Source organism: Symsagittifera roscoffensis, chromosome 1 (genome assembly GCF_963678635.1).
Source record: "Symsagittifera roscoffensis chromosome 1, txSymRosc1.1, whole genome shotgun sequence".
Classification (NCBI taxonomy): Eukaryota; Metazoa; Xenacoelomorpha; order Acoela; family Convolutidae; genus Symsagittifera; species Symsagittifera roscoffensis.
The window spans coordinates 87,706,436-87,718,649 of NC_087062.1; the positions used below are offsets into that span (position 1 = coordinate 87,706,436).

Below are 12,214 nucleotides of genomic sequence, written 5' to 3' on the forward strand. Positions count from 1 at the left end.
CTTATCAGTTTTTTGGAAATTGGTAGCCAAAGCAAAGTAGTAATTTTTCATCAAATGATTTATTCAAAATCCAAAGTGTTAATCGGGTATATTCTTCAATTTCGCTGGTCGCTGTCACAATTTCTTAGCGGTCGCGCCCGACGCAAACGCATCTACTTCATCTGCAAAGTCTGAAAAACTAACCTACAGCCGCGGTGATTTTGATATGTTTCGGTCGCGGTTGTCCGCAAACATCATAAGTTGGTTCCAACTACCTGGACATAAAATGACAACTTCGACCCTGGTATAAATTTAATGAATGATAATTTAAAAATTGTATATAAATCAGCCGAAAGTACGTGATTGTTACGTAACAATTGCCAAAATCATGCAAATTTCCTTGATAAAAACTAACTTTTTGGCTGGATAGTATACTCTGCGCTTTTTCGGTTGGCTTTTTACATCGGCTGATTCATTTACAATCGGCTTAAATCTAAGCGTTTTAAATTCCAGAATAACTTCTAATCCTCTTTTAAAAAACTAACATAACAAATAAATTTAAAAATCTAATTGAGTCTGTTGTTTTGGCTTTTTTTGCTGTCTGAAAATCAAACGTCCAAGATGGTTCATATCTCTATATTGTTAAAAGCAATCTCAAAACGCGGGTTTTCTGTTATCTTCTTTGACATCAAGAAAATTTCAATAATTCGACAGTCCAAAAGCATGAGAAAAAAAGTATAATCCAAAATTTGTATTTGTAATTTTTTTCTAAAAATTGGAGATCCGAATTTAATCTTTTGCTTATCTATTGTGGTTTTTTAGATATTTTTTTTGCAGCCAGGAAGAATGGCATTTAATTTTTTGGCTCCGATTTATTAAAAAAGTTTTTCCTCTCAGAGGAAAAACTTTTTTAATAAATCCGAAAAAGATCTAAAAAAAATTGGTTTTACTGGTATCAACAACCAAATGCAAGAATTCTGAATTTGACAAAAAAAAATTTTTCTAACAAGTAATTTTTGTTTGTTTTTCTCGGCCTGTTTTTTCAAAATTTTGAGAAATTTTGGCCAAAACAGAGTCTTTGTAGTGCTTTGGGAGAGCTCAGAAAATCATATTGGTCGACCTAAAAAAAAGGTCGACAAAGTACTTTTTAGTGGATAACAAATGAAACTGAAAAAAAAAGTGTTTGAATATAGAATGCACCGAGAAATATTTACCGGCGCAAAAGTGAGTGATGTGTGACTAAAACCATGACAAATAAATGATACCTATCCAAAGCTGACAACTCTTAATTAATTGGCTGGTAATCGTCTGCACATAATGGGTTTCGAGACAGTACGCTTTACATGTACCTGTCTGAAGTAAACTTAAAATTTCTTTATTAACCTTGGAATTAATCTTCATTAATCTCTTTACCTATTTATTTTCTTCCTCTTTTGCAAAGATGGAAATCCGCAACTAGTTGTAAAATTTCTATATGATTAACCGCTGAGTTAATTCTTTTTAGGTGCGGCAAAAAAACATGGCTGAATGTTTTTTTTTAATTTTACTGGCTGAACGGAATTTTTTGAAGTGGTATGTTAGATGTGTGCATTAAGCATGGATACCTGGCCTACGTTTTTATTTTGATCAAATAAAATGGCAGGTGATTTTGATGAGGGATTGTATTTGCCAAAAATGTATCATTTTTTGTTGACAAATATCCGCAGTTACATGTGTTATCCGCTCTGATTTACTTAAATTGTTTGCTTAAAATATTATTTGATCTCCAGCTTAAAGGTGAAAAATTAGCAGTTTTCATTAAAATTTGGAAAAATCCTTGCTCGTTTTTATTCGAGTTTAAGAAGCAATAAAATAATATTATGGTATACATCTCTATATTGTATTTTATTTTTCATCGTAATGATTGTGTAATTAGCCTCGAATAACGCAGCACGTTTAACTGTCTAATATTGCCATTTAGTTATTTTTCAATCTAAAAAGTTTCATCAAGCAGAGAAAAGTACTTTCTTCTACTCTATTTGAAGTTTTTATCGTTTTTTATTGTTTTTGATAAACTAGAGATCAAAACTGAATCTTGATCAGCATCAAGTAGACCGATAATTGTTAAAAACTATTAACTTGGTCTATGTGTACTTGAAAATTTATCGTTTGATATTTTTAAACTCAAGCTTTGAAATCAAGTAATATAAAAAAATTTATTAACTACAGATTTTACCCATTTGAAATTTTTCTCATTTATTGGACTTCAACAAATAGAATTGAAAAAAAATACAATCAACAGATTTTATCAACTTGATCGTAGTTAAGCATTGATTGGACTTGAAAAAGATGCAGCAACATTCCAGTCTTCATGGAAACAGAAAACAACACAACCCAAATGCAATGTACGAAGAGCCACTGTCTGGCAGAGAAGCGTGGTGGAGGTGAGAAAATAACAAGAAAACTTTCTGTCTGACTATTCCTTCAAAAAAATGCCCAAATTCGGAATTTTTTTTTCAAAAATTTGCCTCAAATTTTTTCTTTCAATGTGCCCTCTTATCAAAATTTTTGAAATCTGCCCTCCAAACGATGAAACCCTAGATCCACTCCTGATGTATTGTTAAGAATTTTTTTATCCTTTAGAATTGGACGAGAGCTCAAAAAATTTGTTCAGTCGACCAAGAAAAAGTTATTCAAAGAGTTTGGTTGGCAAATGTTATAAAATCTACCACCTCTTTGCCCCTTAAAAAACTTTTGTAACTCAAAAAATTGGGAAAAGTTTGTACTTCTAAGAAAAATTTAAAAAGCAACTTGGTCACCTGAAACTTATTCACTGATAATAAAATAACGTGATACGTAGATTTTCAAACAATTATTAACGAACTCTCCTTGCCTAGAATGCAAAAATTCAGCATTTCAATATGCAAGCTAATTTGAAAAATCAAAAGAAATTTTTGAGGATTTTTGTGGAGGGAAAGAAGTTCTGAGGGATCGCTGCTACACCCCCCCCCCCCCCCCAAAGGTATATTGTTGAAAAAGTGCCAAAAATGGGTGAACACACTTGGTTTTTGGTACATGAAAATCCACAGTTTTCCTTCATTTCTTATTAACAAAATATTTTAATTTAGCCCTAATAGCATGCAAAATTATTATGGAAAGTGAAAGATTATTGATGGGGGGGAGGGGGCAATGTTACCATTAAATTTTGTTTTGAGGGGGTGAAAAGAGATCGAGAGGGGTTGATGGTGAGGTTATGAGGAAGGGGGTTCGGGACGGGGGGTGGTTCAATGTTGAGAGTGGATGATGGGGTAGGGCTTGAGGGAAGGGGTAGCCATCAGGAATGCTGGTGTTGAGGGTTAGTTAGGGATATGGCCAGGGGAAAGCTGGAAAAGATTTTTTGATTTTATAATCTGTAGATTGTTTGATGTTCTGTAGACAGGAACTGAGGTCGACGCCAGTGCCTGGATCCTATTCGCACAGAGGCATGAGCGAGGAGTTGGAGTCTAGATTATGCAATTACTCCTTCCGCTCCTCCGGCAGATCCAGACCCGCCCACTCTACCCTCCCGCGCACCGGTAAGTGTAGTGAATTGTACATCCAAGGCAAAGCAAAAACAAAAGGTGAATTCTTTATAATGAAAATTACAACCAGAAGGCGGATTTCTTTTTTCTCCAAAACTTTTTTCGAAAAAAATATTCGGAAAACTTATTGATTTATTTAGAGAAATGAATAATACATCCAAAAGCAAAAAAAAAAAACGCCCGAAATCTTTATAATGGTTGTTACAACCAGAAGGCGGATCTCTTTTTTCTTGAAAAAATTTTTTCGAAAAAAATATTTGAAATATTTATTGATTTCTTAACAGAAGTGAATAATACATCGAAGGCAAAACAAAAAAAACATTAAATCCTTATAATGACAATTATAACCAGAAGGCGGATCTCTTTTTTCTCTGAAATTTTTTTTCGAAAAAAATATTCGTAAAACTGATTGATTTATCAAGAGAAATGAATAATACATCCAAACCAAAAAAACGCCTGAAATCTTTATAATGATACTTACAACCAGAAGGCGGATCTCTTTTTCTTGAAGACTTATTTTCGAAAGAAAAAGATTAGGAAATTTTATTTACTTTTTTAACAGAGGTGAATAATACATCCAAGGCAAAGCATAACAAATGCCCAAAGTACTTATACAGATAGTTACAACCAGAAAAAGAATCTCTTTTTTCTCGAAGGTTTTTTCTTCGAAATTTTTTTTTTGAAAAATTATTGATTTATTGAGAGTAGTGAATAATACATCCAAGGCAAACAGGGGGGATTTCGGAGGGGGGGGAAACGCGCCCTCCTCAGGGATTCGACATTCTATTGACACAGAGGATTCCCGTTTTTACTATTTTGATATATAGACTGACAGACCCAAAAAAGTTTTTAAAGGCGCCTTTTACGCACATATATACTAATTTTGAGGGGTGCATTTTTTGGCTTGTTTTGTTAACATTATTTTGCCCGCTGCGCAGAAAATTTGACCGAAACAGGGTCTTTTTAATGCTTTGATAGAGCTCGGAAAATCAATTTGGTCGACCCTAAAGAAAGGTCAACAAAATCGATAATATCCTTAATCCTTGAAGGTAAATAAAAAAAGCCCAAAATCCTTATAATGATCGTCACAACCAGAAGGTGGATCTTTCTTTTCTCAAAGTTTTTTTTTCAGAAAATTTTATTCGCAAAATATAACATTCAGAAAAATTATTGTTTTTTTTTTTGTTTTAGGTCAATCAAATTGATACTGCACGCTCTCCAAAAATAGTATAAAGACCCTATTGTGTCAAATTTTGATCCAAATTTTATGTCTTGATTAACCACTCTTGAATCAATAATTGATGAAATCCAATTTTTCACCGCTACTGTGAAAGCCAGCGCCTGACATCAAGCTGAGGGGACTTCAGGCCGAATTGCAAAATTTGGGATTTGAGGCCAACAAAAAATTGAATGGCCGTAAACAGTGAAAAAGAATACAATCGAAACAAACGAATTGGTGGTTTTTGTTTCGATCATTGAAAATGGGAAGGAATTTTGTGTTCCGGTGTGTTTTAGTTCTTTTTTTTGTTCTCCACACAAAAGGGGGTACCACAAATAATCATCGGCCAGGGTCGAGTGATATATCATACTAAAGCCCTTTTAGTCGTAACTCGAGCGAATTTAAAAATTTCAGAACATTTTTGAGAATAATTTTTTCCCGGTCTCGAGAAAAACCGATTTGCGTTTATATTTTTTTTTGTCTAATTTCGAGCAAACAAATTGAGCGATCAGTCTTACAACTGCTTATTTTGCCTAATTTAAGCCCTGAAAACTAAATTTAAACAAGTAAAAATAATTTTGGGAGTTTTTAGCGCCATTTTAGAACCGAAAAATTTCTACAACTCGAACTTTTGAAGCCAAAAACATTTTGTTGGTCTTGCCTTTTTTCAGCAGAAATTTTGTTCCTGTTTGCTTAAGTTACTATGACTCTCGAATCTGCCTAATTTTTAGTGGTGTCTTACGTCAAATGCTTTCATCACGCTCAAAAAACGAACACCAATTTGAAAAAAAAACTTGTTTGTAGTTTTTTAGAGACCATGACCGGAACATTCTGCACAGAAACCAACTTTCCTTGTTTAAAACTTGCAAGCTGTTAAAAGTCTCTCTATCATTTTCCAGAATTTAAAAAATGTGTTAGTTTGTTTAAATTCCGCAAAGTTTTCAGTTTATAATTTATGAAAGTCAAATCCGATTCAACGAACAAAAAATTCTCTGACTGAATTTAGATGAAAAACAAGACTGCTCGTATAAGGGTAAAACCCGATTGTTCCGACTGCCATTCATAGGAATGTGATCAAACAGTTGAGAAATTGATCCCTCGAGTGAGCTGAATTTTGTAAAAGTTGTCTTGATATTAAAAAATACCCGCAGCTCTTTTGGTGGACCAATTTTTTTAAATTTTTTTTCCCAAAAAGGCAGTTATAGCCTTATTAACATCATCTACACGCACTCGAAGTTCTCAAAAATTGTTTTCGAATAAAAATTTTCAATTATTTGATTTTGCATTATTTGATTTTGACTGTATATTATATTTGTATTTTTTAGGAAAGTTTAGCTTGGAGGCCGGGAGATGTTCGGTGTAATTTTTTTTATTCAATCAGTTTTCGACTTTTCTAACAGTTTTTTCTTACCATATGAAAGAAGTTGTTTTCCTGTGCGCAAACTTTTTTGAAAATAAACGTTTTAACTGTGAGTATTTTTCATAAATATGGAAGTTTAAAAATTGATAATTTGGTTAATTTGGAATAACTCGCGCGCGATATAGTGCGTTTTGTAACATGCGTAAGTGGCAAATTAATTCAACCTCAATTGAATTATGGCAAAACTTTTGGTCGTAATAATAAGTTACAAAATGCCAATTACATTCGTTTCTAGTTTACATTAGCGTTTTGGGAGCTAAAATAGAAAAATTGAAAAAAAAAATTATTTTTGAATTATTTTGTCACATCTTCCATCAAATAATTGTTTAATTTGCATTAAAGTGCAGCCGGAACATCTAGGGCTTCACCTTGATGTACGAATTCTTTTTTAATTACTATTACCTTACGAGACTCAAATAGCATATGACTAGCTAAAATCATGAAATGAAAAGGACCAAAACCGCGTCATTCTTCAGAAAAAAAGCAATGTTTTTTTTTAAATCGGCTTGATAAAATCTCGTGTTCCTTCCTTTACCTTGCCTTGCAGCACTCTGTGGTTCAAATTTAAAAACATGGCTCAGCATTTCAATCATTTTTTTCGAGCAGATGAAACTATTAGCCGAAATGATCAAAATGCACAATTTTTATTTTGTTGCAGCCATTTTACTATTTTTTTGTTTGGGCAAAGTTTCACATGTGACTTGAAAATTAATTGATTACTTGACAGTCTCACATTTTAGTTTGGGCTAGTAGCTCGGTAGTTTGAGCTAATAGTGCTGGATCAAAATGTTTGAAATGTCTGACCGAGTTTTCCGAGAATTTAATTTCAAAAAGTTTGAACAATCAGATTCTACCAGTTCAAGTACTGAAATCAAATTTCAATTCAAGTTATATAAGTATTTATTTTGGGCTGTTTAGTACATAAGACCACTGCTCGTGTATCATAGTAAAGCCCTGAAAGTTCTGACTACCATGTAAATAGTCTCAATTAGTTTTGGTGAAGAAAACTTTGATAGGACCAAGTTAACATCCTCCCCTTAAAGTCGTTTAACTTGGTTCTGTGTTCGAATTTTCAGTCACTCAGAGTATAATATTTTACACGCAGCGCTTAGTAACATCCTCCTTAAATTGAATGCTGGTGTGGTCAATGGGGGGGGGGAGGCTATACATTTTAAATCGTTGTTTGTTTTTCGTTACAATTAAATCATATAGTCTACGAATTTGATTGCTTTGTTTCAATTCTGAATAGTTTTGATAATTCACCTCGCAGAATTTAGCAGAAAATTTTCTCAGTACAAATTAGTTTAAAAAATATATAGCCAAATTGGCTTTTTTTACAAGCCCCACGAATTTTATTAATAAAAAATTGCAGGTTAAATATTTTATTAGTGTTACAAAAAATTGTTAAAACATTTGTCTAAAATTGGTCTGTTGTTTAAAAAATTGTTCTGAAAAAAAATCACTCCAACCATTTTTTTTCTTAGTTCTTTGGATGTCAGAGCAATTATCAGCTAAAAAGTTGCCTTCTTTGTACAGAAGGTGATAAAATTATTTTAGTCAGCTCAAATCATAAAATGATATCTTTTTTTTTAAAGTCGAGTGTGGATGAATTAATTATACTAGCAATTTTTTTGCGCTAACTTTTTTTTCAATTGAGCGCCACAATTGAGCGCCAGTTTATTTTGCAGGGCACTATGGTCGAGTTAATAACTTTGTATTGTGGTGTGATTTGAGGTTCTGAGCTGATGCCAGGCCAGTACAACTTCGAGGACTTCTTCCTGACGATGTTGAAGAAGCCCCAACTGAGCTCAATGCGTGCCCCTCCCCGTCAAAGTCTAGTGGACGAGACCAACAACAATGTCAACATAGCCCCCGGTAAGCTTATATTCATAGCTAAAGCCAAAATGTTTGCAATATCGGTGACCTTGATCTTAAATCTTTTGAAAATTCATCTTTCAAAAAGAGCACTTATTAGTCAATACAAAATTATTGGCATATGACACAGCTTTTAAAATGCTGAAATGATGGAAAATTTGATTCAGACGTCAAAATGAGCAGTTTTATCTAAGTTAACTTCGTTCAGATTTGTTGACCGGAAAATATATTGCCAAAAGTTATGCATTAAATAAGCATCAACGGATGTTTTGACGTTTATTGCCCACGGTGTTAATGATCCATACCCAGTGAAAGCAATGCTTGTTTTATTTTAAACGTTTTCTTTTCGACTATTCGGCAGACTGGATGCTGGACGTTTCCTTTTCACGCAAAATTAGTCATAGTCAAAAAGAAACATCAGGTAACAAGGACGATGACAATCGTTCGTATTCAGACGTGAATTTGAAAATTATGGAAAACAATTTCTGTGACAAAAGAGATCTGAATATTTCTTTAATGCGTTATTAAAAGACTTGAATGACTAGGTGAGAAATTGGTGGTTTGCTTTCTAACTAGCAAAATATTTCATTTTTCCATTGAAACTGTGTGAGGAAGAACGGTTTATACAAAAAAAAAATCCATTTTTTTCTCTTTTTTTCTTCAAAAACTGCTGAAGTCTGTGTTTAATTCGTGCAAACGCTGTGCTCAGGAACTTATTCGACGGAGACGTACAACACTATATCGGCCGAGAAGTTGCCATCCCACCATGTCATGTTCCGATCGGCTGAGCCGAGAGCGTCTCGTGTATTTGACCCGAAGAAGGGACCTCCTCCCGGGGGATACGAACTGCCCAAGTCTCCGCCGAAACATGTCGTCAAGTGAGCGAAATCTAGCGAATCAGAGAAAATGTGCCAAAAAAGCTGTTATTGGAGACTCTTTGGAAAATTAAGAAGGAAAAATTTTTGGCGCACGTTCTTGCTCACAATAAATATTCAAAAATTTAATTCAAAAACGGATTTTGTAAAATATTACCGGTCGACCCTCAGAACTCTCCCCCACGAAATATTTTCCTGCGATTCCTGCTTTCAATTTGATGCATAAAACAATTTTCTACTTGGCTCAGTTACCTTGTTTTTTGCCTTGGATACGGCGGTTTGATCTGAAAGGATCTTAACTTTTGTAGGTCAAGTTTTCTGAGCTCGGTGCCTCGATTCACCCGACGCACTACACTGACCCCGGGTCCAGGGGCATACGGCGGGATGAGTCTCACCCCCTCCTCCAAAGTTCTCAAGAACCAGCTGGGGAAAAACACAGGTCTCTTCTTCACCCCTAGCACTGCCATGGCTTGAACTGCAGTCCGCAACGACACAGAGCAGAAAAAAATCAGTTATGGTTGTTAACGGATAAGTGCACTGCCAATGTACTAAGAACAGTTTAACTCCAATTAAGTTTATGAAATAATTCTAATTTTCAAATTGCTTCAGTAATTAAAAAATCTGCTTTCAGAAGACTGTTTTAATAACATCTGTATATGAAAAAAAGTTTTTCTTCCGACTTTTGACAGAAGTGAGGATTTTTTTTTTTTGCATGGGGGTATTTTTAAAATCATTTGTTTTTCGACTTTTTAACTAAGCGTTTTTGAAAGATTTTTTATACCATCTGAAAATCCGGAGCTCCAATGAAAAATCATTTTTCGTTAAGTTATAGGTTTCTGAAAACTGCTAATTGGACCAGTTTGGGATAATTCTTATATCAGGCGTCAGCCGCGGATTGAATTCTTCCAATTTTTTAGTTGGTTTTAGTATTACAAAACGGCACGCTAAATACATCTTTTTGTGCTTTACAAAGCGTGTGGGGAGTTGGGGGGGGGGGGGGGGGTTTTAGGTAAAATGATTTTCTTGTTCAATTACAACAATACCTTTCGAATGATATAAGAAAACTCAAAAACAGCTAGTTGAAAAGCCGAAATTTGTCTGAAGAAAAAAGCACAAAAATATTCCGTTACTTTCGTTACGAAAGTCCGAAAAACAAAAAAAAATAATCGAAAAGAGGTTTGTGTCTCCTAATCTAATGCAAACGCATTAAACCGGGCCTGAGACATGTGTCGATCATGGTTGATACATGAGTGGACTAGGGTAGATAGGTGATTTGACGACAGTCGATACGCGATTCGAACAAAGTCGATCACGGTCAAAATATGAGTCGAACAGGGTCGACCAAGATGAATAAATAAGTCAGCCTGGTAATTTTTCTGGTTTGTTTTTTGAATTTTTCATCATTTTTTTTAAATCAAACATGAAGCTTCACCCTGATAAGAGGACTCCTGATCGTGCTTGTGACCAGATTTTTAAACTTTCTGTGGTAATTTCTCAAACAAAAAGACAATCACCCGCATCTAAGCCTAGGTGTAATTAATTGCTTAAAACGGATTATCATGTCAATTTTTCGACATTTATAATTGATTTTAATTGCCAAAAGTAGATAATTAAAAGATTTATAGTCAATTATAATTGTGGTTTTTGCCAAGAGGTTAAAATCTCTTAAAAGTGATTATAATTGTAATTATAATTTTTTATACCCACCTCACCCACTTTCAGTAAATATTGGGAGTATACACTAGGCGGCTGGGGTAGTGATAACAGAGAGGGAGTGTAATTGAGTAACACCACACCCTGAAATGAGGAGGGGGAGGGGTGCGAATGGCGGTCCGCGGTAGCAACTTCACTTAACAGGAAAAGAGAACTAGCTAATTTTGAAGAAAAAAATGTAAATTTCTCAAATAAGATCTCAAAAAATCCATTATAAACGCTTATAATGGATTATCTTGACATAAAAAATATAATGTTTATAATCTACTTTTAATGAATTCAAAAAGTCTCGCTAACTATAGATTTTCTAAAAGTCAACTCAAAATCCCCACAATTTAAAGACACATAAGTGCACTTTGCATATCGCTACATATCACTTTTAAAATTTTCTTACTTTTCATGTATAACATTTGTATAGATTTCAAATATTACATTTTTTCTTATTTTTCAATTCTCACTACATGGCAATTTAAAATTTTATTTTCATTTTTACTTTAACTACTTCTTTTTCTTATTATTTAACTTTTTTTTTCCAGAATCGTCATACACCCAACCCGCCCCCTCACGCTCAAGTAGGGTGAGGGAGTGGTTAATGGATGAACGGGGTGGGGAGTAATGGCTCCAATGGTTTGGGGGTGGGTTTGATAAACTGGGGAAGGGGATTGCCGTCGCAATTTTCGCAAAACTTTGCGACCCATATTATGTCCCAAAAGCTTCCAGACTTTCGCAACCAAGAAATTCAGCCGCGACTTTCGCAACCAAGAAATTTAGCCGCGACTTTCGCGACCAAGGTGGAGTCAGCAAGACTCAGAAAACGGCGCGACTGATCTGGCCAGCGCGATCAAACTTTGCCGTTTTCAGAGTTTTTAAAAGCAAGGTTGAGTCGGGGCGAACTTTTTGACCACGGTGGAGACACACGAATGACCGAGAAAAAATTTATTGCAGTTTTTGCGACCGAGGTGGAGACGGCGGGACTTTGGCGACCACGGTGGCGACGTCACTACCCTGAAATTTCGAGTCCAGACTCGAACTCTCGGCGCGACTATTCAATTTGGGTCTGGTGCGATTTACAAAGTCTGGAGGTGTAAGACCTAGAGCCATGGAAGATTCTCCCAGAATAATTGTACTATCAATTTTTTATTTCCATTTAGAATTGCAGCAATTTACAAACCGGCTTTTTATGAAAAAAAACACCCTAATTCAAGTTCATCCTAATTTCGTGGGCGGAGTAAAAAAAAAATTACATTTTTTTTGAAAAGTCTGCTATTTTTTGAACGAATTAATTGATTTTTTGGTCTGAACTTTTACTCTTTTCGTACTGAAGATTAACTCCCAGCTAAATTATACGGAAACATTCTTTGCTGGGAACTTTCTTTGCCGCTTGTATAGCTTCAGGGCCCATCTTCACATCTTTTTAAACTTACAATTTTTGTGTTCACCTTCAGCCGAAAAGTTCTTATTAAAAACTAGGCTGATCGCCAGCTCAGATGTTTAACTTTTTTTATTACTTTGACAACAGTTGTTTATATAGCTCCTCCTTGAGAAATCAGTTTAAGCAAATGGTATTCTACAT

General features: G+C 34.6%; 3 protein-coding genes across 3 annotated transcripts in view; 2 read left to right on the forward strand and 1 right to left on the reverse strand.

Moving 5' to 3' along the window:
• The window catches only part of LOC134851623 (uncharacterized), a 421,621-nt gene that overhangs the window by 331,072 nt on the left and 78,335 nt on the right, over nucleotides 1–12,214 (reverse strand). The window lies entirely within an intron of this gene.
• Nucleotides 1–12,214, forward strand: part of LOC134851630 (gamma-aminobutyric acid receptor-associated protein-like 2) — a 225,704-nt gene that overhangs the window by 94,809 nt on the left and 118,681 nt on the right. The gene's annotated exons all lie outside the window — the stretch shown is intronic.
• Nucleotides 1,642–9,512, forward strand: LOC134857175 (protein STPG4-like). Its single transcript, XM_063873551.1, has 5 exons — nucleotides 1,642–2,402; nucleotides 3,394–3,533; nucleotides 7,913–8,053; nucleotides 8,763–8,931; nucleotides 9,237–9,512. The coding sequence occupies exons 1-5, from the start codon at nucleotides 2,308–2,310 to the stop codon at nucleotides 9,400–9,402; spliced, it is 711 nt and encodes a 236-aa protein (XP_063729621.1). The 5' UTR covers nucleotides 1,642–2,307; the 3' UTR covers nucleotides 9,403–9,512.

What these genes read in the sequence shown, in the direction of transcription:
- LOC134857175 (XM_063873551.1), top strand. Translation starts at nt 2,308, where the DNA reads ATGCAGCAACATTCCAGTCTTCATGGAAACAGAAAACAACACAACCCA. An exon ending in CTCTACCCTCCCGCGCACCG is followed by an intron (nt 3,534 to 7,912) that starts GTAAGTGTAGTG and finishes GTGTGATTTGAG; the next exon opens with GTTCTGAGCTGATGCCAGGC. An exon ending in CCGCCGAAACATGTCGTCAA is followed by an intron (nt 8,932 to 9,236) that starts GTGAGCGAAATC and finishes TAACTTTTGTAG; the next exon opens with GTCAAGTTTTCTGAGCTCGG.